Consider the following 26,595-nt stretch of genomic DNA (forward strand, 5'->3'; position numbering starts at 1 on the left):
ATAAATAAACAGATTTAAATCACCTTTCCAGCTAGGCACTGGAGCTACAATACTAAATATCTTCTAAATTTACTTGGAATAGGAAAGTAAAACCTCAGACTATAGACATATGTAAGAAATAAATAAGGTATGTGAGAGAAACAGGTATAATTAGCCTACCCTTTCAATGGAGATCTCCTGCAACTGTTGGCGTCCTAACAGGGGCTTGCTTAAAGAGCGTATTTGTCGATTTTATGTTAAAACTAATCGATTTTTTATTTTTTTTCTATGAAATACAGTCAGACATGCTATTGTAGCATACTTTTATGTATGAACAACGTGATACAGTGAGCGTCTCATTACTATATAATTAGGTCTGCACCCGTCCACTGTACAGGTGTACCTCATGTACTCCAAAGAGAAATAGTTGATTTAATGCGAGGTACATCAACCTAATTACGTATTTTAGTGCAGTAGTGCATTAGGCAACCATTGTATTGATTAAACTTTCTCACTCCTCGGGGATGACCACGTGTACTTACCATATGTCTATACTATATACGACTGTAAAGTCTTGTAAGTCACCTAGGCAAAAAGAATGAGATTAAACAAGGTTATTTGTGATCATAACTTTTTCTTATCTTGACACTGATTATTCGAATACGATCTTGTATTCTAACTGTGATTGTATGTATGTAGTCTTGTATTCTAACTGTGATTGTATGTAGTCTTGTATTCTAACTGTGATTGTATGTATGTAGTCTTGTATTCTAACTGTGATTGTATGTAGTCTTGTATTCTAACTGTGATTGTATGTGGTCTTGTATTCTAACTGTGATTGTATGTATGTAGTCTTGTATTCTAACTGTGATTGTATGTAGTCTTGTATTCTAACTGTGATTGTATGTAGTCTTGTATTCTAACTGTGTTTGTATGTAGACTTGTATTCTAACTGTGATTGTATGTGGTCTTGTATTCTAACTGTGTTTGTATGTAGACTTGTATTCTAACTGTGATTGTATGTGGTCTTGTATTCTAACTGTGTTTGTATGTAGACTTGTATTCTAACTGTGTTTGTATGTGGTCTTGTATTCTAACTGTGATTGTATGTAGACTTGTATTCTAACTGTGTTTGTATGTAGTGTTGTATTCTAACTGTGTTTGTATGTAGTGTTGTATTCTAACTGTGATTGTATGTAGTGTTGTATTCTAACTGTGTTTGTATGTATGTAGTCTTGTATTCTAACTGTGATTGTATGTAGACTTGTATTCTAACTGTGTTTGTTTGTATGTAGTCTTGTATTCTAACTGTGTTTGTTTGTATGTAGACTTGTATTCTAACTGTGTTTGTTTGTATGTAGACTTGTATTCTAACTGTGATTGATTGTATGTAGACTTGTATTCTAACTGTGATTGTATGTATGTAGACTTGTATTCTAACTGTGATTGATTGTATGTGGTCTTGTATTCTAACTGTGATTGTATGTAGTCTTGTATTATAACTGTGATTGTATGTAGACTTGTATTCTAACTGTGATTGATTGTATGTAGACTTGTATTCTAACTGTGTTTGTATGTATGTAGACTTGTATTCTAACTGTGATTGATTGTATGTAGACTTGTATTCTAACTGTGATTGATTGTATGTAGACTTGTATTCTAACTGTGTTTGTTTGTATGTAGACTTGTATTCTAACTGTGTTTGTATGTATGTAGACTTGTATTCTAACTGTGATTGATTGTATGTAGACTTGTATTCTAACTGTGATTGATTGTATGTAGACTTGTATTCTAACTGTGATTGTATGTATGTAGACTTGTATTCTAACTGTGATTGATTGTATGTGGTCTTGTATTCTAACTGTGATTGTGTGTGGTCTTGTATTCTAACTGTGTTTGTATGTAGACTTGTATTCTAACTGTGATTGTGTGTGGTCTTGTATTCTAACTGTGATTGTATGTAGTCTTGTATTCTAACTGTGTTTGTATGTAGTCTTGTATTCCAACTGTGATTGTATGTATGTAGTCTTGTATTCCAACTGTGTTTGTATGTAGTCTTGTATTCCAACTGTGATTGTATGTAGTCTTGTATTCTAACTGTGTTTGTATGTAGTCTTGTATTCTAACTGTGTTTGTTTGTATGTAGACTTGTATTCTAACTGTGATTGATTGTATGTAGACTTGTATTCTAACTGTGATTGTATGAAGACTTGCATTCTAACTGTGATTGTATGTAGTCTTGTATTCTAACTGTGATTGTGTGTGGTCTTGTATTCTAACTGTGATTGTATGTAGTCTTGTATTCTAACTGTGTTTGTATGTATGTAGTCTTGTATTCTAACTGTGTTTGTTTGTATGTAGTCTTGTATTCTAACTGTGTTTGTATGTATGTAGTCTTGTATTCTAACTGTGTTTGTATGTATGTAGTCTTGTATTCCAACTGTGATTGTATGTAGACTTGTATTCCAACTGTGTTTGTATGTAGACTTGTATTCTAACTGTGATTGTATGTAGTCTTGTATTCTAACTGTGTTTGTATGTATGTAGTCTTGTATTCTAACTGTGTTTGTTTGTATGTAGTCTTGTATTCTAACTGTGTTTGTATGTATGTAGTCTTGTATTCTAACTGTGTTTGTTTGTATGTAGTCTTGTATTCTAACTGTGTTTGTATGTAGTCTTGTATTCTAACTGTGATTGTATGTAGTCTTGTATTCTAACTGTGTTTGTATGTAGACTTGTATTCTAACTGTGATTGTTTGTAGTCTTGTATTCTAACTGTGATTGTATGTAGACTTGTATTCTAACTGTGATTGTATGTAGTCTTGTATTCTAACTGTGTTTGTATGTAGACTTGTATTCTAACTGTGATTATATGTAGTCTTGTATTCTAACTGTGATTGTGTGTGGTCTTGTATTCTAACTGTGATTGTATGTAGTCTTGTATTCTAACTGTGATTGTATGTATGTAGTCTTGTATTCTAACTGTGATTGTATGTAGTCTTGTATTCTAACTGTGATTGTATGTATGTAGTCTCGATTCTAACTGTGATTGTATGTATGTAGTCTTGTATTCTAACTGTGATTGTATGTGGTCTTGTATTGTAACTGTGTTTGTATGTAGACTTGTATTCTAACTGTGATTGTATGTAGTCTTGTATTCTAACTGTGATTGTATGTATGTAGTCTTGTATTCTAACTGTGATTGTATGTGGTCTTGTATTGTAACTGTGATTGTATGTGGTCTTGTATTCTAACTGTGTTTGTATGTAGACTTGTATTCTAACTGTGATTGTATGTGGTCTTGTATTGTAACTGTGATTGTATGTATGTAGTCTTGTATTCTAACTGTGATTGTGTGTGGTCTTGTATTCTAACTGTGATTGTATGTAGTCTTGTATTCTAACTGTGATTGTATGTATGTAGTCTTGTATTCTAACTGTGATTGTATGTATGTAGTCTTGTATTCTAACTGTGATTGTATGTATGTAGTCTTGTATTCTAACTGTGATTGTATGTATGTAGTCTTGTATTCTAACTGTGTTTGTATGTATGTAGTCTTGTATTCTAACTGTGATTGTATGTATGTAGTCTTGTATTCTAACTGTGATTGTATGTATGTAATCTTGTATTCCAACTGTGTTTGTATGAAGTCTTGTATTCCAACTGTGTTTGTTTGTATGAAGACTTGCATTCTAACTGTGATTGTATGTAGTGTTGTATTCTAACTGTGATTGTATGAAGACTTGCATTCTAACTGTGATTGTATGTAGTCTTGTATTCTAACTGTGATTGTATGTATGTAGTCTTGTATTCTAACTGTGTTTGTTTGTATGTAGTGTTGTATTCTAACTGTGATTGTATGTAGTCTTGTATTCTAACTGTGATTGTATGTAGTCTTGTATTCTAACTGTGTTTGTATGTAGTCTTGTATTCTAACTGTGTTTGTATGTAGTCTTGTATTCTAACTGTGTTTGTATGTAGTCTTGTATTCTAACTGTGTTTGTATGTATGTAGTCTTGTATTCTAACTGTGATTGTATGTAGTCTTGTATTCTAACTGTGATTGTATGTAGACTTGTATTATAACTGTGATTGTATGAAGACTTGCATTCTAACTGTGATTGTATGTAGTCTTGTATTCTAACTGTGTTTGTATGTATGTAGTCTTGTATTCTAACTGTGATTGTATGTAGTCTTGTATTCTAACTGTGATTGTATGTAGTCTTGTATTCTAACTGTGATTGTATGTAGTCTTGTATTCTAACTGTGATTGTATGTAGTCTTGTATTCTAACTGTGATTGTATGTAGTCTTGTATTCTAACTGTGATTGTATGTAGTCTTGTATTCTCACTGTGATTGTATGTAGTCTTGTATTCTCACTGTGATTGTATGTAGTCTTGTATTCTAACTGTGATTGTATGTAGTCTTGTATTCTAACTGTGTTTGTATGTGTGTAGTCTTGTATTCTAACTGTGATTGTATGTGGTCTTGTATTTTAACTGTGTTTGTTTGTATGAAGACTTGTATTCCAACTGTGTTTGTTTGTATGAAGACTTGTATTCTAACTGTGATTGTATGTGGTCTTGTATTTTAACTGTGTTTGTTTGTATGAAGACTTGTATTCCAACTGTGTTTGATTGTATGTAGTCTTGTATTCTAACTGTGATTGTATGTGGTCTTGTATTTTAACTGTGTTTGTTTGTATGAAGACTTGTATTCCAACTGTGTTTGTTTGTATGAAGACTTGTATTCTAACTGTGATTATATGTAGTCTTGTATTCTAACTGTGATTGTATGTATGTAGTCTTGTATTCTAACTGTGATTGTTTGTATGTAGTCTTGTATTGTAACTGTGATTGTTTGTGGTCTTGTATTCTAACTGTGATTGTATGTGTGTAGTCTTGTATTCTAACTGTGATTGTTTGTATGTAGTCTTGTATTCTAACTGTGTTTGTATGTGGTCTTGTATTCTAACTGTGTTTGTATGTATGTAGTCTTGTATTCTAACTGTGATTGTATGTAGTCTTGTATTCTAACTGTGATTGTATGTAGTCTTGTATTCTAACTGTGATTGTATGTATGTGGTCTTGTATTTTAACTGTGTTTGTTTGTATGAAGACTTGTATTCCAACTGTGTTTGTTTGTATGAAGACTTGTATTCTAACTGTGATTATATGTAGTCTTGTATTCTAACTGTGATTGTATGTATGTAGTCTTGTATTCTAACTGTGATTGTTTGTATGTAGTCTTGTATTGTAACTGTGATTGTTTGTGGTCTTGTATTCTAACTGTGATTGTATGTGTGTAGTCTTGTATTCTAACTGTGATTGTTTGTATGTAGTCTTGTATTCTAACTGTGTTTGTATGTGGTCTTGTATTCTAACTGTGTTTGTATGTGGTCTTGTATTCTAACTGTGTTTGTATGTAGTCTTGTATTCTAACTGTGATTGTATGTAGTCTTGTATTCTAACTGTGATTGTATGTGGTCTTGTATTCTAACTGTGTTTGTATGTAGACTTGTATTCTAACTGTGTTTGTATGTGGTCTTGTATTCTAACTGTGATTGTATGTAGACTTGTATTCTAACTGTGTTTGTATGTAGTCTTGTATTCTAACTGTGATTGTATGTAGTGTTGTATTCTAACTGTGTTTGTATGTAGTCTTGTATTCTAACTTTGTTTGTTTGTATGTAGTCTTGTATTCTAACTGTGTTTGTATGTAGTCTTGTATTCTAACTGTGATTGTATGTAGTCTTGTATTCTAACTGTGTTTGTTTGTATGTAGTCTTGTATTCTAACTGTGTTTGTTTGTATGTAGACTTGTATTCTAACTGTGTTTGTTTGTATGTAGACTTGTATTCTAACTGTGATTGTATGTAGTCTTGTATTGTAACTGTGATTGTATGTAGTCTTGTATTCTAACTGTGATTGTATGTAGTCTTGTATTCTAACTGTGATTGTATGTAGTCTTGTATTCTAACTGTGATTGTATGTAGTCTTGTATTCTAACTGTGATTGTATGTAGTCTTGTATTCTAACTGTGATTGTATGTAGTCTTGTATTCTAACTGTGATTGTATGTAGTCTTGTATTCTAACTGTGATTGTATGTAGTCTTGTATTCTAACTGTGATTGTATGTGGTCTTGTATTCTAACTGTGATTGTATGTAGTCTTGTATTCTAACTGTGATTGTATGTAGTCTTGTATTCTAACTGTGATTGTATGTGGTCTTGTATTCTAACTGTGATTGTATGTGGTCTTGTATTCTAACTGTGATTGTATGTAGTCTTGTATTCTAACTGTGATTGTATGTAAGTCTTGTATTCTAACTGTGATTGTAGTCTTGTATTCTAACTGTGATTGTATGTAGTCTTGTATTCTAACTGTGATTGTATGTAGTCTTGTATTCTAACTGTGATTGTATGTAGTCTTGTATTCTAACTGTGATTGTATGTAGTCTTGTATTCTAACTGTGATTGTATGTAGTCTTGTATTCTAACTGTGATTGTATGTAGTCTTGTATTCTAACTGTGATTGTATGTAGTCTTGTATTCTAACTGTGATTGTATGTAGTCTTGTATTCTAACTGTGATTGTATGTAGTCTTGTATTCTAACTGTGATTGTATGTAGTCTTGTATTCTAACTGTGATTGTATGTAGTCTTGTATTCTAACTGTGATTGTATGTAGTCTTGTATTCTAACTGTGATTGTATGTAGTCTTGTATTCTAACTGTGATTGTATGTGGTCTTGTATTCTAACTGTGATTGTATGTAGTCTTGTATTCTAACTGTGATTGTATGTAGTCTTGTATTCTAACTGTGATTGTATGTAGTCTTGTATTCTAACTGTGTTTGTATGTAGTCTTGTATTCTAACTGTGATTGTATGTATGTAGTCTTGTATTCTAACTGTGTTTGTATGTATGTAGTCTTGTATTCTAACTGTGTTTGTATGTATGTAGTCTTGTATTCTAACTGTGTTTGTATGTAGACTTGTATTCTAACTGTGATTGTATGTAGTCTTGTATTCTAACTGTGATTGTTTGTATGTAGTCTTGTATTCTAACTGTGTTTGTATGTATGTAGTCTTGTATTCTAACTGTGATTGTGTGTGGTCTTGTATTCCAACTGTGATTGTATGTAGACTTGTATTCTAACTGTGTTTGTATGTAGTCTTGTATTCTAACTGTGATTGTATGTAGACTTGTATTCTAACTGTGTTTGTATGTAGTCTTGTATTCTAACTGTGATTGTATGTGGTCTTGTATTCTAACTGTGTTTGTATGTAGTCGGATGCTAAATCATACTGAATTTAAATCTAAGGTGCAATTCATCTGTAAAACATATCGTTCATCCCTGTACTGTTCATACTAGTGGACACTACTGTTACAAAAACATTCAATATCGCACACAAACTCACCTCATAGATCCATCTACCGTTACTAAGACATGACACGCGTGGTATGAGTTCCAACAAAAGCATTCAAGGTTACAAATATTTCACACTTCCGTCCTAATATCAAACCATTTTAATATGGAAAACCTGTTTTGATCAATCTAAAACAAGATAGCGGTATATCTACCCTCTATACCAACAAACTGGGTCACTCTTTTGATTAAGCTGTTATAAGCGGTTTACATTGTTTTTCGTTTCGGAGTAAATATACACAGAAATCTTTATTTACCATAAACATTGATACATCAAAAGGAGAAGTACTACTGACAGTACTGTTAAGTGATCAAATGTATGGTTTTGTTAACAAAATTGATCTCTAATCCTATTAGTACTATTACACATATATTTGAATGTTAATCAGCTTTATACGCGTTCGTAAAATGTATGTTACTAAATTCCTTCCTTTTAAATAATTTATTTTAGTGTATGTTGTATAGAGCCCTGGATTTGTTCTGTAGGTAAAATCTACCAAATTGGTCTGTCACTGAGTATCACAAAGAATACTCGTCGTCTTATCTTGATAATGCTATATATACCTTTAATTATTAGCTGATTTACATATTATTGTATATTGTATCGTCAGTGTAATATTATTGTATACACGAGGCCAGTTAATTATATTGTATCGTCAGTGTAATATTATTGTATACACGAGGCCAGTTAATTACATTGTATCATCAGTGTAATATTATTGTATACACGAGGCCAGTTAATTATATTTTATCGTCAGTGTAATATTATTGTATACACGAGGCCAGTTAATTATATTGTATCGTCAGTGTAATATTATTGTATACACGAGGCCAGTTAATTATATTTTATCGTCAGTGTAATATTATTGTATACACGAGGCCAGTTAATTATATTGTATCGTCAGTGTAATATTATTGTATACACGAGGCCAGTTAAAACAGTATATCGTCAATGTAATATTATTGTATACACGAGGTCAGTTAGAAACAGTATTATCGTCAGTGTAATTTTATTGTATACACGAGGTCAGTTAAAAACAGTATTATCGTCAGTGTAATTTTATTGTATACACGAGGTCAGTTAAAAACAGTATTATCTGTGAACTATATGTTGTAGTCACTTGTAGATTTGTTGTTTGCGTGTAGATGATGGGATGTATTGATGAATGATGATCGACGCCGTGGACTCTTCTTCATATTTATTCTGTACAAGTTCTAAACATATATGGTATTTACAAAGTACATGTTCAGTGAGAGCGAGAGTGTCCCCGCCCGGCCTACTGGCCGGACTGTCCCGAGGACCAGTCACCTTTGGTCCTAAGGCTGTCTCTCCCCTAACTCTTGTCGCACTGCTTCTTTATATGCTAGGGACGATGTTAATTACATAATCCAAATCACTTAATACTTAGGTAAATATATAACTCGTGTCCAAATAGACAGAGTTCTTATGTAAATGGCATTGTATACCCAGGGGCAGTGTCCGTGTCAGGTAGCACACCACAGTAAGACAGCCTGGCCATGGGCAATTTTTTTGTTAAGCAAATAACTCCTGTATTATGATATGTATAAAAAATGAAAAAATAAATGTACACTATAATTGGTATATCCAGTATGAAGTAGTACATACAGGCTTCACATTTATTAAAACAAAAATCAATAAATTGGTTCCGGATTTTAAATATCCGGATTTTCCGAACGTGTGTTTACACAGGAAATTTAGTTTGGCCTACAGCGCAAAATGGAAGCCCACAGAAAAGGTAAGATAGCGGAAAAACTTAACTTACAACATATGTCCAAACAAGATTAATTCTGTCTTTGGGATAGAGATATTTAATTTTAAATAGGTTTCAGAAAAAAAATTGTGTAGAGAATTGTGCCATTTTGGGTCAAATATCATAATATTTTGCAATTTTTGAGAATTTTTTAAGCTGTTACCATGGTATTCACAGCTCTAAAAATCACAGAAAATATCAGTTTACTTATCCTTCAGAGCTCTATTAAAATTGCAAATGTTGTACAGATTTCAAATATATATACTTTATTAGAGGTTATATGTAAGGTTAACTGGCAATGTTTACATATCTAAAGCATGTGCCATATTTTTCAGAATTTGGCATTTTTACTGTACACTGCTACCTCAACAGGTAGTGGCCACGTTTACAAATATACTGCCCTTAGGACATACTGTGCCATCTGAATATCAATTTCCGCACTCTTAATAATTTTGATAAATTTCAAAATAAATCATTATACTTCATTCGTCCCTTTGTCAAAAATGATTTCAAATTAGATCTAATTTGACATCATACTACTGAATTTTAAAATAAATCATTATTGGTTCATATCGTCAGTGTAATTTTATTGTATACACGAGGTCAGTTAAAACAGTATTATCGTCAGTGTAATTTTATTGTATACACGAGGTCAGTTAAAAACAGTATTATCGTCAGTGTAATTTTATTGTATACACGAGGTCAGTTAAAAACAGTATTATCGTCAGTGTAATTTTATTGTACATGTTTACACGAGGTCAGTTAAAAACAGTATTATCGTCAGTGTAATTTTATTGTATACACGAGGTCAGTTAAAAACATTATTATCGTCAGTGTAATTTTATTGTATACGCACGAGGTCAGTTAAAAACAGTATTATCGTCAGTGTAATTTTATTGTATACACGAGGTCAGTTAAAAACAGTATATCGTCAGTGTTATATTACTATATAGACAACTTATCCGTTGTACCAGTAATACTGTACATTATTGACTGAATAAGTAATTGTTATATACAAAACTGTATATCGTACCTAAACCTAGTCCCTGTGGTAAAACATATTAATATTGCACAGCAGTGTGACACCGAGTTCACCTTTTGCATGTTAAGTAGTGTTGACAATAAGCCACATTACATGGGTGTTCTAAACATCACATCTCATTCAGTACAGATATTATGTGACCACCGTTGATTTGATTCAGACATATATCATAATGAGTTGTACAGCTGTAGTGGTTTACTTGAAGGTTATATAGGTCTAATTGAAATCCCGCCATCTGTCTGCCTCGTGTGGATTCCCTAGAGGTGGCTCGTGTTACTTCAGACCTTAGTCTTGGACTTGGCCATGGAGCCGTAACTAAACCATCACACCTGTTGTAAAATTATCACCACTAATTCAGGTCACACGACTTTAATAGTTACCGAGCACTAATCGAGTTCATAGCATATGAATCATTAGACCGTGAAGATTGAAATGACATAGCAAAAAGTACACGTTGGCTACACAAGCACACTGGTTTTTACTTTTTGATAATATACGAATGTATCATTACTATCTTTCAGAAACAGATACTTCAATGTAAATCTAAGACCGTTATTAAAAACATTGATGCTATATTTGTTAAGTATTATCCCATGTTTAGTCCGAGGCGCTGTGAATACCAAAATGGTACGGAACCTGACAAGATGAATATAAAAATCACCACTACACATTCTACTTGTAAAGGCAGACTTACCTGAGGATGGCAGTTAGATGCAGTATCTACGAGTCTGGAATATCAGTACTTAATATAATTGTGCCATAACGGAGTACACACTGTTAAATATATCTCGAAAGCAAAATCATAACATGAACATTTTGTCAGAGATCACTAGACTTGGCAGTACGTGCCAACATTAATATTTTATCAATATGTTGTTACCTTTATGAATGATATATCGCAGTTCATTTCCTATCGATACTTTTCCTGTTTTGACACATTGTATATGGAATGTCCCATCTCTGTTCAAATCAGTCAAAACAGAATAATATCGCTGAAGTAAAATATTTCATACATGTCTATATGGTATATCAGATGTAATGTAATGGTAACTGATATGGCTTGTGGTGGCTGCGCATATGTACCGTTCTCCGACTTAATGCTTTAATTAAGCCATACTATAATCAAACCTAGCTGTTTATAAAGATACAGGAAGTTGAATTGATAAACAATGCATTAAGAACATACCTTCTGATTTACCTATATTTCCAGCATATTCCCTATTTCAGGATTTCATTTATTTGTGATGATACCTGGGTAGCATTCTTTTCCATGAAAGGCAAACGGCGCTATAAAAAAAATAGTGGTGAACTAAACGGGAGCATATGTCGTTAATCATACGACTCGGGTCATTCAGCTCAAACTTTTCAAAGGTAGCCATTTTGAAATTTTGTAAATTCCGCAGTAAAAGTTGTAAGAAATCCTAATTTTTTATCTGTTTATTATTGTGACCTGAACTTTTGAAAAAAAATCAAAAAAATCTGACTTACCAAATTCATATCAAAATTACCCATGAATAGTTTACCGATCAGGCTCATCCCTGGCTCAACCTTGTATAAGTCTATTTTTTATTTGTAGATTGTTTCCTATCATGATTATCATGACGATTTAAATTTTCCAAATGTTAATTTTCCATTTCTAGATAGCAGCATTCTGCTTCTCCTACCTATGGTTCGATATTCAAGGACATATTTCCGTTATCAGATTTCCGTGACAGTTGGTTGACTACTGACGGAACATTTAACAATGCAATGTTGGTATACTCTTTCTCTCCTTCTGAAAATAATACATAGATGTTTATGGAAAAATCCCATTCGGTTGTGTCAGGAATGCAAATGATGTCCTATTTATTTCCCCATAATGTGCTATTGTTCACATCATTGGTTCTATTCTGGACCACTTCAGTGGATTCATTCCAAGAATATTGTATTAAGTACTTGGGAGGCCGAGCCTTTTTCTGCCCTTTAATGGCCAGGGTCAAACGTTAACGTATAATCTCTGTTTTCTACCTTTTAATGGCCAGGGTCAAACGTTAACGTATAATCTCTGTTTTCTACCTTTTAATGGCCAGGGTCAAACGTTAACGTATAATCTCTGTTTTCTACCTTTTAATGGCCAGGGTCAAACGTTAACGTATAATCTCTGTTTTCTACCTTTTAATGGCCAGGGTCAAACGTTAACGTATAATCTCTGTTTTCTACCTTTTAATGGCCAGGGTCAAACGTTAACGTAGAAGCTATAAAACAATCAGATTACCTTTGATAGGATTTTGATTTATATATACATATCTAAATAAATATGTAGCAAATATGTAGAATGCGCATCAATTATATTTGATTCAGTGATTGAATACCTGATTAAATAATATATTGGTACCACACATGATGACAGCTTACCTTTATAACTGACTTTTGTGTTCGCCGTCTTCAAGCTGAGAAGAATGAAGTCTGTTTCAGATATTTTGATTTATAAAAATAACTTGATTTAAAATGCAGTTTGATCTGTTTTATTGTTATTTTTTTGTTTATCTCTCACCAGAAACAGTTGATCCTTTACATTAGGTTGAGTGATAAATATACTGTACTCTAGCGGAGAGAAATAATTTAGTTAATTTCCATTTTGAAACACTGGGCTTGTAAAGAGAAGTTAAATTTTGAGTTATTATGTTTAAGAAGAAGACAGCGTTGCTATTAACATTTATGAAATGACCTAGCCTTGTTCAGAAGGGATAGTTGTATTGCTTAATCATTGCTTGCAAGCAATCTGTAATCATACTTTTTTTTTGTATTTTAATGTTTTTGTTATTCCTAACACATGTATTTCTATTTTGTTTCCACAAGGTTACATGTTCAGGAGCGCAGATTTTGCTTTTCTCTGAGCCTTATTTATAGCCGTGTTTAGACTAGCCATTACATACTTTGGTGCAACAGCTCACTATTATTTGTTATCATGTAACAATCAAACATTCTCAGTCGAGCCACAACAAACTTACTACACGTTTGAGAGTTGCAAGATGATGGGGCTTAAAGATGTTTCCGAACACATGTTGATGTTCAGTGTTAATTTCTTTGGGTTCCATTATCTAGTACTCCGCTTTCAAAAGAGAAATCAGGTAGTGACAGCAGATCACAGACATAGTGCTACCAAGGTGTGGTTTATTTTGGTGACGCCGAATAGGTAATGATTAAATCACAACCCTTTATAAATAAAAACAAAATATGTTTAGTAGCACGAAACTGAGTTTACGATTCAGGCATGTTATATCTAGATCACAAGTAATAACTATAATGCTACTTTTAACATGCTTTTCAAGGACAGCGCCTAGGGCTTCCAACTATCTTAATCGTCATCAATGTCTATATCTGCACACGAGAAGATTTTGTGCTTCAATCTACGATTTCTCCAATTTCATATTGATTTCATCATGTGAAAGATAAGGCCGTTTTTAAATAAAGATCCTGTCTGCAGAGACTTAAACCGAACCACATTGGTTGGATACTCTAACTTATGTAATTCTCTTAATTAAGAACATGTTTCAGAATTTGGAATTTTATAAGTTAAATACATTATAGTTAAATAAAAATGACACAAAAGGGAAATATTATTCAGTGTTTAGAAACATTCCAAGTTCTACATATCATGTTCCTCCTTCACTAAGCAGTACAAGTAGGTTTTAACTTATTTTGAAATATTTTCATTTTGCATGATTTTTCTTTTAAATGTGACAAAGGAAAAAGAAAAAAGTAAATGAATAGGAAATGATCAAAGATTTTTTGTGTAGACCAGAAGGCAATTGTTGGTAGGATGAAGGAAGGTTTTCTGGCATGAGTTTTGCGTAATTAAAATGGAATATGTTTGAAATGAAAGTGCCTAGTGCAGCATGACAATGAACATATATATATATATTCTGTTTCTTTGTTTTTACGGCTGTTGGATTTTATAAACGTACATGTATTCCTTCTTCTTCATTAAGAGATGTTCAAACAAATTCGTGACTCCTCAAAATTCATATAGAAAGATGAGAAATTAACAACAGTCCGTTAAAGCTATGAGACCAGATATGTTTATTTTGCTTTGTCGAGGACACATGTCTTGTAATTGTAGGTCATAACTAATTATTGAGTTGTTATAGTGCGATCTGTGTAAATGAAAAGGGAACTCCAAGTCGTTTTGCCCATCACGTGACATCTTACGTTTCCAGTACACTTTTGTATCTTTTGTCGACAGTTTTCTTTTATATTTTGATGAGGATTTTCCAGGTTAACTTGATTTAGCCACACGTTGGTAAGATACATCATACTCATTGTAAAGCTACTAGTCAATAATGATGTGTAAACATCTATTACTTCTGTTTAGGGATATAATTTTTAGTGTATAGAGGAAAAAGTCATTGTCATTTTCAGTGACATTGTCAAGACCTGGTTTAAGTGAATAAATAAAGTCTGTTTTAAATATTTTTAGGTAACGTTTAGAAATTTTGAAAATGTGAAAAGTAACAATCCAGTTCAGTCTAAGTAACTATCCAGTTCAGTCTAAGTAACTTTCCGGTTAAGTTCAAGTAACTATCCAGTTTATTAGAAATAACTATCCAGTTCAGTCTAGGTAACTATCCAGTTTAGTCTAGGTAACTATCCAGTTTAGTCGAAGTAGCTATCCAGTTCAGTCTAAGTAACTATCCAGTTTAGTGCAAGTAACCAAACAGTTCAGTCTAATTAACTATTCAGTTCAGTCTAAGTAACTTTCCAGTTAAGTTCAAGTAACTATCCAGTTTATTAGAAATAACTATCCAGTTCAGTCTAAGTAACTATTTAGTTCAGTCTTAGTGACTCTCCAGTTTAGTACAAGTAACTATCCAGTTCAGTCTAAGTAACAATGCAGTTACATCTAAGTAATAATCCCGTTTCATCTAATAACAATTCAGTTACTTCTAAGTAACAATTCAGTAACATCTAAGTAACAATCCAGTTACATCTATGTAACAATCCAATTAAGTCCAAGTAACAATCCAGTTAAGTCTAAGTAACAATCCAGTCTTTCTAAGAGCAATAACGTTACTGTGTGTTAATATTCAATACTACCATTGATAGGCGAAACATTTAGTAACAAAACAATAAGAACTGGTGCTTGGGGTACAAAGGTGCAATGTTGTATTACCCTAGTATAGATGGATACTATTACTATTATATATTATATTATGTATTTACTAAACTTCATGTAATTTTTATTGCTGGACAAATTTAAATCTACAGCAAGCTGTCAACTAATACAGACCGACTACAGAAGTCTTAATTCTACATGAAGTATGGTCGTTTTCCGCTTAGAAGTATGTCTGTTTTCTACTTATCCATGACCTAGGCAACGTACAGCGATAGTCTGGTCTAAAAATACAGGTAAAATATCACATGAGCTAAGTGATTTCCACAGTACCAAGATAGATCGTCATGGTTCAATTGCGCACTGTGCGTTGTGAACAGATATTAAATAGGCATTTTACACTACCCATCCATGTATGTCTATTGTCAACGTTTCAGTTCATTTATATTTTACTTTGAAATATACGGATTAAATCGGTTATTTTACTCCTTTTCCCATCTAAGTGAATATATTCGATCTAAACATTTTTATCTTTTTTTTATACTAAATACTTTATATTAAATATGCATTTAATGTTGAAATATCTTTCAAACGTGGTCAAGAAAATTAAATTGTATTAAGAAACATAACATCATATACAAAATAAATCTGGGTGATTCAAACTCCAAACATTCGGGGTTTTAAGCGGTGGTTCACCAAATGAGCTATGCGGACTTACGGAAAATTGAAGTTTATGAGTTATATATTATGTGTAGTTAATTTTAAACTAAAACATTTCATCAACTACATATTCTCAATTTTGCGATACCAGCGCTTCGGAGGACTGCATTTAAATAATAAGATTTTAGTTGTCATTTTGAACATAGACCAAAATAAGACATTGATATTGTAAAAGTTGGTCTTCCGATGAGCTCTATGTCAAAAAATGATCTGAATGCATACAACTCATGGATGTCGGTGCAATATTAAGACCAAAGGTATTTAAAATAAAAAAGAATAAATAATGTGACAATCTTACCAATGCTCATTTATTTTCATGTTTTTGTGTTGAACGAAATTAATGATTGCCATGATTTTTTGAAAGTATGGCAATAACTCTCCCAAAAATTATACAAATTAGCGTGAAAAATGAGAATACTTCCACTTGCAAATAAATAAATTCACATCATTTTTTAGCTAAATCTGTAGTAAAATAAATTTTTCATGAAATAGTGTCGTATTTGATATCAAAATAACAGCTGAAATGTGCAAGTTAATTATGGCATTGAATAATTTTTTGATTTAAAAAACCCCCTGAAAACAGCTTTTAACACTGATATATGCGTTCGTCAATGAGGTTCCATTTGCTATAAATGAGTTCTTTAACCAATTATTTCTTGATGAAATTTGCTAATGGTATACCTTCCAAAATGTAAGTTATTTTCAATACAACGTACTTGTATTTACAGCTTATCTTAATAATTTCTTTGGGATGCTTGTCGTTGATCGATGTTTTTAACAATATATTGTACTTGCTGTATTTCAATTCAACCATATACACCTTTAACATCTTGTAAAATGTCGTCAGCATCGAATATTAGCGCGAGCAAACATTTAACTAACACACATGTGTGTCAAAAGGAAAGAAACAATTAACCATCGTTTCCATTTTCTAATGTGCATTTGGGCGATTCAAATTTCACATATCGTGATAAAAGTTATGTTTCACTACTATAATAATCTGGATATCTGGAAAGAAAAAAACAATATCATCCTTACTTATATTCTTCCCTTAGAGGAGATCCTTGGCTGTAGAAAACCTGACAAATCCTCTTCCTTAGGTAGAGCAATTCCTTCCCTCAGAGAAGATCCTTGACTGTATACAATCTGACAAATCCTCCTCCTTAGGTAGAGCAATTCCTTCCCTCAGAGAAGATCCTTGACTGTATACAATCTGACAAACCTCCTCCTTAGGTAGAGCAATTCCTTCCCTCAGAGAAGATCCTTGACTGTATACAATCTGACAAACCTCCTCCTTGGGTAGAGCAATTCCTTCCCTCGGAGAAGATCCTTGACTGTATACAATCTGACAAATCCTCCTCCTTAGGTAGAGCAATTCCTTCCCTCATAGGAGATCCTTGACTGTATACAATCTGACAAATCCTCCTCCTTAGGTAGAGCAATTCCTTCCCTCATAGGAGATCCTTGACTGTATAAAACCCAACAAAACGTCCTCCTCGGATATAGAGTAATCTACTGCTCTGCCAGCAGGTTAGAGAAAGCTTATATTATTCATTCTAACAAGAGACTACTTGTTCCTTATATGAAAGGTACGATTCAAGGATTTTCAGAGTATGTCATAAGAAACAAGATGTTTTCTATTCACTTGTGAGGTTCATACTGGGATTCATTAAGTACACTATTTTATGACAAATCCTTCACTTTGCAAAAGGCAAAATCAAACGTTGATTCATTCTCGAAAACACTTTAACTCTTGAATGGTGCAATTACTTTTTTCTCTTCCTACTTAGGATGATATCTACCCGATTAGCACGATATCTACCCAATTAGCATTATATCTACCCAATTAGCATTATATCCCACCCAATTAGCATTATATCTACCCAATTAGCATTATATCTACTCGTTTTGCATTAGATCTACCCGCTTAGATCGTTTAGCATGACCAATTATTCTTTACGTTTTGCACTTGTCCCATCCGTTTTTTTCCTTTGGTTATTAAAACATTTCCTTAAGAGCTTTTTAATTTGTATTTGTCCAAAAGGTAGGGTCATGTTATGCCTTTCGATAACCGTGCAAAAAAGTTTATATCAATGAGAAGTGCCTCACATGATTGAGTGACTTTAGGAATGTGTAGAGAAAATGTTGTTGGACAGCATGTAGAGGTATAATCCTGCTCAAAAATATTAACATGGTCTACTGATTTGAAGAGTTTGTCTGTGTCAAGGCTCCATATGTCTGTACCCGAGCTCATCGTGTTGTTTGATTATCGTATCTGGTAACTGGACATGAAAAAATTGATGGTGGTCCCAGGCAGTACACAGTATTCCCATTTTAGGTATATCAAGGACTTAGATACGAGGTCATAAGTTATTTCTGAGTTTATTTCAGTGTTACGTTAAAAAAAACGAAAGACGAAAATAAATAAGCGCTGTTCTCATTTAAAGATTTAATGACGTTTCAACAATATGACTGTATAAGATATTTGGTGATTGAACATTTGTTTACCAGAAATAGTATGGGCAGATGACTTGTTTAGTTGTCAAGTTTTGGTATATTACAGAGAACATGAGATATTCAATTATTCACTCAATAAGTGTGAAAGAAAACAATACCTTAAAAAGGTCCTGCTTATAGAAAACCCAACGTCATATAATAAGAATACAAAAGTACCTGACACCAAAAACACATCCGTCGTCTCTGACAAAATTTTAAATGACCAACGTACCAAATTTCGGAGTCTCGGTGCATTATACATGTATTTAGATTTTCGCAAGGTTACCACGTATCCAAACAAAACACAAACAACAACAAAACAAAACCAAAAACAAACAAACAAACGTTTTCATGTAACAAGCGTATTTTGTCATATTTACATCAACATCATCAGATGTGATATACGGAAATTCTGTAGACATTTCAGGTTTGGGGTGATAAGGTTTTGGCGGAGAGGAGATATTTCGTACCCATATAAACCACAATAAATGATGATATATAGTCGACTCTATGTCGGACTGTTGTACAAATAATTTACTTCATAGCTTGGTTGTCTTAGATTAGAAATTAATGTTAGGTAGGCTGCTGAAGTTCCGGAGGGCGGAATCGATATAAACCGGGGTTTAGAAAGACCTAATGAGCGCATATCTGTGGCAATTAGAGTGGACGTGTATGAATGTGTCCTAAATGGGATGATTAGTAAATATGTATAGACCGGCATTACGACATAAGGCCATCAATACACCGCCGATATCAGTTATCAAAACCACTGAGTAAATGGCAGCACCTGGACATGTCTCAGACCCAATCGAACTGTTACATCGATCAAACCGGTAGTTATCGTACAATTGCCTCTGTATTCTCAGTATGTCTTTTGGTCCAATTACGACGTCCATAGAACAACTTGTGCCTAGATTACCCCTATTCCCTGACAGATTATCAATACATGTTCCTTAGTTACATATACGAATAACTGTGGTGATGTTTACTCGATAAATCTCCTTATCATATATCAATTGGTTATCGATTATTTATCGATCACATATCGGTATGAGGTATGGAGATATGTTTTGTCCGGTCCAGTTACTTGTATAATAACCGAACTCTTACCCAATCTTTTACCCACAATTCGGTAAAATAAGACGATGTTGAATTTGTGAATACATTATAGGTAAATCAAACGATGCAATTTTAAAGTTTGAAAGCAACCATCATTCGGAACGTCTCGTAAACACAAGAATACGTAAGCATCGAACTTCGTTAAAACTCGAATAAACATATATCAGTGATTCTGTCAAACAACAATGTCGTAAGCTATTTAATTGAAATCATTGTCCAATAAATAACCACAGAAAAGTGTACAGAAAGATGACTTTCGACTAAAATTCTATTAGCGAGTGAAGAATATGAACAAAAGAACCTGTGGACGTGATACACTCGAGTGTAAAGTACATGGATAAGGGTTTATGGAAGTCTATGCCGAATAATGAATAGAAAACTGCATCATATAACCTTGGACTGTGTGAAAAATCCAGAAAGAACAAAAAAGAAAAAAAATTGAGGCACATTTTACCCCATAAGTCAATCATTTTGATATTTATGAGTATTGGATGATTTCAAAAACATGACGTATTGTGTATATTCTGAACTGGGGTCACACATCCTTTTTAGACGTGGAATACCGGGTGATTACGTCGTTCTTTAACCATTTATTATACTGTCACTACGAATGACAGCTATAGGGTGTAATCCTGAACAACTTAAGTTAAAAGTTCTATATTGACGTCAGCTGAAGTACATATTAATGTCTTCAGGCAATGGGAACTCTTTTTGTTTTGTTTTGTTTTTGTTAATCAGCCTACATGTATAGATTGCTATTAAGTAAACGAAAATGCTTCCATATAAGTTATTAGTTTTGTGTTTCTGGCCCTGTATTTACGGTTTAAGTTATACCAACAAGAATTACACATAAAAACGATTCTATGAAGTTATAGAACAAGAACTTCAAAACACCTAGTTTGAGCCTTTAATTTAGCATCCATTTTACATGATTGTTTAGTGATGACGCATATTTGCAAGAATATATCATCAAAGAATCATGATTTGATTTTATAACATTTTCCGTAATATTTTATGGTTAATTACCAGCTTTTAAACCTCTGGCTAGTTAGAGAGGTATGCTGGTTTGTATGTCTCCGTGATGGAGTGTGTTTGGTCGAGTGCCGTTATTACCCACAGATAAAGGCCACTCGCGAAACACTCCCGAATCACTTTGGATTTCATTTCTCCAGTCAACATGCAATTGATCAATGAATTTACATTATGAACGCTTTACTTTGTTCGAGGGTACCACTTAAGGGTGAAACTTGATAGGCTAAAGCAGACTTTAGTTATCGGGGTCCTGAACAGGGGAAATATTGGGGCTTCCACGGGGCGACGACCGGTTAACAACCATCAGACTCTCATCCTTTAAAGATGGTATCGATCACTATGAGGATTTACACATAATATTAGTGTCGGCACCCCTGTTTGTATTACATAATAATATAAATAAAATTAAATATATTTGGCTTAGTAAGACCAATGGTAAGTCATTTGCATCTGTTAGAATTAAACCCAATTCACACTTTTTAGGATTTGATCACAAAACGTTTGCAAATTGCTACTTATCAGTCAGAGAAATGCAATTTAACTATCAATTGGACATGTAGATGACAATTTGTTAGAAGATCGCAACATATACAGTCTTTTTGTCCCCTATCACGTCCCATATAACAACCTATCCCCCAGTTCTCATGCTTACCGAATCCTCTCCGGACATACCATGTACATGTACTATCATTGCAACTACCAATCTGATTCTGGAACGTCTCGTGAAAAACATCCCAACTACCAATCTGATTCTGGACCGTCTCGTCCAAAACATCCCAACTACCAATCTGATTCTGGACCGTCTCGTCTAAAACATCCCAACTACCAATCTGATTCTGGAACGGCTCGTCCAAAACATCCCAACTACCAATCCGATTCTGGAACGTCTCGTCTAAAACATCCCAACTACCAATCTGATTCTGGAACGTCTCGTCTAAAACATCCCAACTACCAATCTGATTCTGGAACGTCTCGTCTAAAACATCCCAACTACCAATCTGATTCTGGACCGTCTCGTCTAAAACATCCCAACTACCAATCTGATTCTGGACCGTCTCGTCTAAAACATCCCAACTACCAATCTGATTCTGGACCGTCTCGTCTAAAACATCCCAACTACCAATCTGATTCTGGAACGTCTCGTCCTAAACATCCCAACTACCAATCCGATTCTGGAACGTCTCGTCTAAAACATCCCAACGACCAATCTGATTCTGGACCGTCTCGTCTAAAACATCCCAACTACCAATCTGATTCTGGACCGTCTCGTCTAAAACATCCCAACTACCAATCTGATTCTGGAACGTCTCGTCCTAAACATCCCAACTACCAATCCGATTCTGGAACGTCTCGTCCTAAACATCCCAACTACCAATCCGATTCTGGAACGTCTCGTCTAAAACATCCCAACTACCAACCTGATTCTGGACCGTCTCGTCTAAAGCATCCCAACTACCAATCTGATTCTGGAACGTCTCGTCCCAAACATCCCAACTTCCTCCTCTTATCTTCACCTACATGTTTTCGAAACAGACGCCTGAAGCAAGGGGATGGATCCTTGCATTCTATAATAACATCACTCAGAAACCAAATTATTCAATGATCAACATTAACCTCTTTTATATAATCTAGGGTTGAAAGCAGCTTAACATTCTGAAAACATGATGACATTCTCTCCCGACTTTCGTATTTGCAAAAATATTTGGCCCCAGCATCAACGATGGAAGTTTTAAAATGTAGAGTATTTTTATTAGGATGTAGGGTGTTTTTTTTTATTAAAAGGTAGGGTAGTTTTATTAAACTTTAGGACAGTTTTATTAAAATGTAGGGCAGTTTTATTAAAATGTAGAGTAGTTTTATTGAAATGTAGGACATTTTTATTAAAATGTAGGGTAGTTTTATTAAAATGTAGGATAGTTTTATTAAAATGTTGGTCAGTTTTATCAAATTGTTCAAACAACTGCTGTTCGCTCGTGTCTTTTGAACAATCCTTTCAATATGTCAACATGCACTGACAGGAATACATGATAAATTGAACCACAAACAAGTGCGTGTGTTCAATCTTTTTTCTGATGGCATTTAATATTTTGATATATTTATATTAATGTTATGATATTGTCCCTATCCTGATGTATTTCATGTTCACGGCTATTTAGCACAAATCCGTTAATTTTGTCAAATTCAAATGATAAAATCTAGCAAAAGTTGCCACTAATCACAAAGTGTATGCATTCTCATAACTATAGGAGAGCTGCTTATAATTGCGACAAGTATCACCGTCTAACGAGGGCTACATATGGTAAGAGATTAAATGGAGCGTTCAACAACGTCACGAAGTTCTCAAACGGACGCCAAACCTGGGGCGTTGTACGGTCTTTATGGGGAATGACTGACTACTGTAACGGTTCGCTAACCCAGACGCCTTCAATTAGCGATATACGCGTTACTGCCTCTCACGAATCGGCTACGGCAGCCATTGTGCTATTAGTACATTCCGACTCCTTTTAGGCGTAAGTCTTCGCCAGCAATTGGCTGCTGAATATTCCACGTATAGAAGATTCAATATTCCACCGAGAACAAAAACAGACAGTCGAATAAATCAGTTGCCGTCAATCATAACATCAGTTTCACGTCTTATATTGTTTCGTGATGAAAGTAAATGATTTAAACATCCAGTTAATTCAAATACATATAATATCCAACCAACGATATTGTAGAATCAATATATATACATATTATCAAACAGAGAGCCATGAGAGGTAGATGACAAACTAATAATGACAAATGCAGTTCACCAACTGTGTTTTTATTACATTAAGTACGCAATTTCAATCGGTTTATTCTTTACAAAAAGTCCTTGTAAAGGTAGGTTGTATAAAATAAGGTTACGATGGGAAATTTCTACAAGTAAAACAAACTCGTCTTACGAATTCGCCTGTAACTCCATGGATCAGAAGAAATCTTTATAGTGATAGGACTTTAAACTTTATATGATTGATATAAATTTGAGGGTTTTGCTAACTTCATAATAAGCTGAAATTCGTATCAAACCTTTTGTATTTATGTTTGATATAACAGGGCATTTTAATGACTACCATGCACCAGTATTCCTTATCCAGTAACGTATTTTACCCCAGTAACGTCATCTTCTGTTGATAGTAAGACAATATTGTGTATAGTACGTAACGATGGCTAATTACCTGTGGCGATGTTTCCAATTGCGTACATTGATAAAAAAAGAAAAATTATATATTCTAATTTCAGGGATCGGTGTAAACAATGGGCGGTTTATAGCTTCGTTCCAGTAGATTTCCAGTATGAATGCCATCGCGCTATGTACAAACAGGCAAACCATGTTAAAGCGCCCTTGGTACGCTGATTGGAAGGATAACGTGATTAATTAACACCTTTTGTGACATCAATGAACCCTCTCCCCTGCCTATTACAAGTTAAGCGAGGCAATCGATATCGGTAAGCAGCAGAATCGGAGGAGCCGCCATCCCTCTCAAATGGCGTGTCGCGGCAAATCTCAGCTAACGCAGCTCCATTTATCCCTCAGTATTTGCACATGATTTGCAAAGAATTCAAAATAAGTGAATTATACTTTATTATATTTCACCGGTGACCTTCGCTTTGTGGTATTTGTACATGCAAAACCAACATTAATATCATCGATATCGATGGCCCACTCAATGAAGTAAATGCAGGTCTTCCGGGCAGACGGGAGGAGAAGGGTTCTCGGTAGCAAGGGCGTTATTCTTACAAGGTTTGATGAAGAGTGATTACATAACCTCGCTAGTAGTTATCATGCTGTAATACAGCAGATTCCATCCATAATTTCTGGGCACAACGCCAGATGGAAGCCGCAGTCCGCTACAACTATAGGGCGCCTGCTATATTCGTACCCTGACGCTGGTGAAAAACAATTGCATTTCTACCCATATCTAAATGGAGACGGATACTGTTTATATATACATTCGTTATATTTGTAATTTAGTGACTTTTTATTATACTAATGTTATACTAATATTATACTAATGTTATACTGATGCTATACTAATATTATACTAATGTTATAGTAATCACATAAAATATCCCAGAAACAAATCCTATCAGCTACAGTGGAAAAGCAATAAGAAAAAAATTGAGAAAGAACCGTATTGCTTGTTGCTTGATGAACCACATTCAAATGATAAGCACATTGAAAAGTACATATTTTAATGTGTGTTGGTTTTACATTTGTATATATTATTTTAAAACAATATTAGCAATTTTATTTCTCAGTATTTTAACTCAGTTATATAACCTCATTGCCTTAATATTTCAATAAATAAGTATCTCAACAATCCGGGATGAAACTGTGCTCGTATTTTTACGCGCATATTTATATTATTTGCTTTTCAAATGCCAAGTGTTGGATAATAATTGCATAAAATAAACGGGTAAAATAACAAAAATGTCTATGTATGAAATTATCCCAGGGAAAATAGTAATATATGATAATATGTTTATGTATGAAATTGTCCCGGGGAAAAACAAGAGCAATATTTCTGTGTATGAAATTGTCCTAGAGAAAATAAGACATGTCTTTGTATGGAATTGTCCCGGGGAAAATAACAATGACAATATGCCTAAGTATGAAATTGTCCTAGAGAAAAAAAGACATGTCTATGTATGGAATTGTCCCGGGGAAAATAACAATGATAATATGTCTGTGTATGAAATTATCCCGAGGAAAATAACAAAAACAATTTGTATATGTAAAAATTTGTCCCGGGTAAAAAAACAATAACAAAATGTCTATTTATGAAATTATCCCGGGTAAAATAATAATGATAATATTTATACATGTATGTATGTCTATTTATGAAATTATCCCGGGTAAAATAACAATAACAATATGTCTATGTATGAAATTGACCTAGAGAAAATAAGACTATGTCTATGTATGAATTTTGCCTGGGGAAATAAGAATAACAATATGACTATGTTTGAAATTATCTCGGGGATAATAGCTATGACAATATTTCTATATATGAAATTGTCCTAGGCAAAATAACAATGATGATATATATATTTATTATGACGAAAGTAAATATGGAATATCACAAGTAGGCCTGGTACTCCATACCCGATGGTATGAGATTTGAGGCCAACAGCAAGAAACTAACAACTGCACGTGTTAATTACCAGGAGCATATTATCTCTCCTTTTCCTTCTGACATACAATCATCTGGGGGTAATTTAAGGGGATTGACAGCATCTAGAATAGTCACTCTCGCTATGTTACATTGCAAACATTTCATCAGTGTTACAATTGACAGTTCAGAGATATACCCCGCTGGAGAGAAGTTGCAAGGTCAAAAATGTCAAATATGAAATATGATTATTTTACGACATGATGTGCAATTTCCTAGAGGAAGTCAATAACAAGAGAGCTCTCCCCAAGTGCGATAACTCCGGTCGATAGCTAATTTTTACTTTCCCTCTCCATTCATCAGATTTAAATGTCTACTGGCGCTTGGCCTGGCACTGCACCATTGTACCGGATTAATATTTGACTTTCATACACTGCCAACACGGCCGGTTTCTATGATATGTTTCTCGTGTATTTATGAGCCCGGTCTCGCGGGACTGTTAGGCTAATTATATTATGTACTTTACCCTGATGCTTCCGACGGTTTCGGTGGGAAAGATTTCTGTGCATTCTATCGGCATTTCGCATGGTTCTCTATGATTGATCAGGCATAATGGCTACGAATAGAAACTTCTAGCCGGTTGCAAAATTACAACGCCTTTTAATCAAAACATATTGTTTCTTTTAAGCACGAATACAGTACAGCTTACAATCATGTCTTTTATCAAAACCAGTTAGCATATAATGGAATTAGTATCAAATTGTTGTATATTTATCGT

At 33.8% G+C, this 26,595-nt stretch overlaps 2 protein-coding genes across 2 annotated transcripts in view; one reads left to right on the forward strand and one right to left on the reverse strand.

The window, feature by feature from the left end:
• Positions 1-26,595, reverse strand: part of LOC117328266 (choline O-acetyltransferase-like) — a 109,780-nt gene that overhangs the window by 43,321 nt on the left and 39,864 nt on the right. The gene's annotated exons all lie outside the window — the stretch shown is intronic.
• On the forward strand, positions 21,353-22,282 carry LOC117334755 (DNA-directed RNA polymerase II subunit RPB1-like). The gene has a single exon (XM_033894586.1). The coding sequence runs from the start codon at positions 21,353-21,355 to the stop codon at positions 22,280-22,282; it is 930 nt and encodes a 309-aa protein (XP_033750477.1).

The sequence above is a fragment of the Pecten maximus genome, chromosome 1 (genome assembly GCF_902652985.1).
Source record: "Pecten maximus chromosome 1, xPecMax1.1, whole genome shotgun sequence".
Lineage (NCBI taxonomy): Eukaryota > Metazoa > Mollusca > Bivalvia > Pectinida > Pectinidae > Pecten > Pecten maximus.

Coding starts and splice junctions, on each gene's coding strand:
- LOC117334755 (XM_033894586.1), top strand. CDS start 21,353: ATGTACATGTACTATCATTGCAACTACCAATCTGATTCTGGAACGTCT.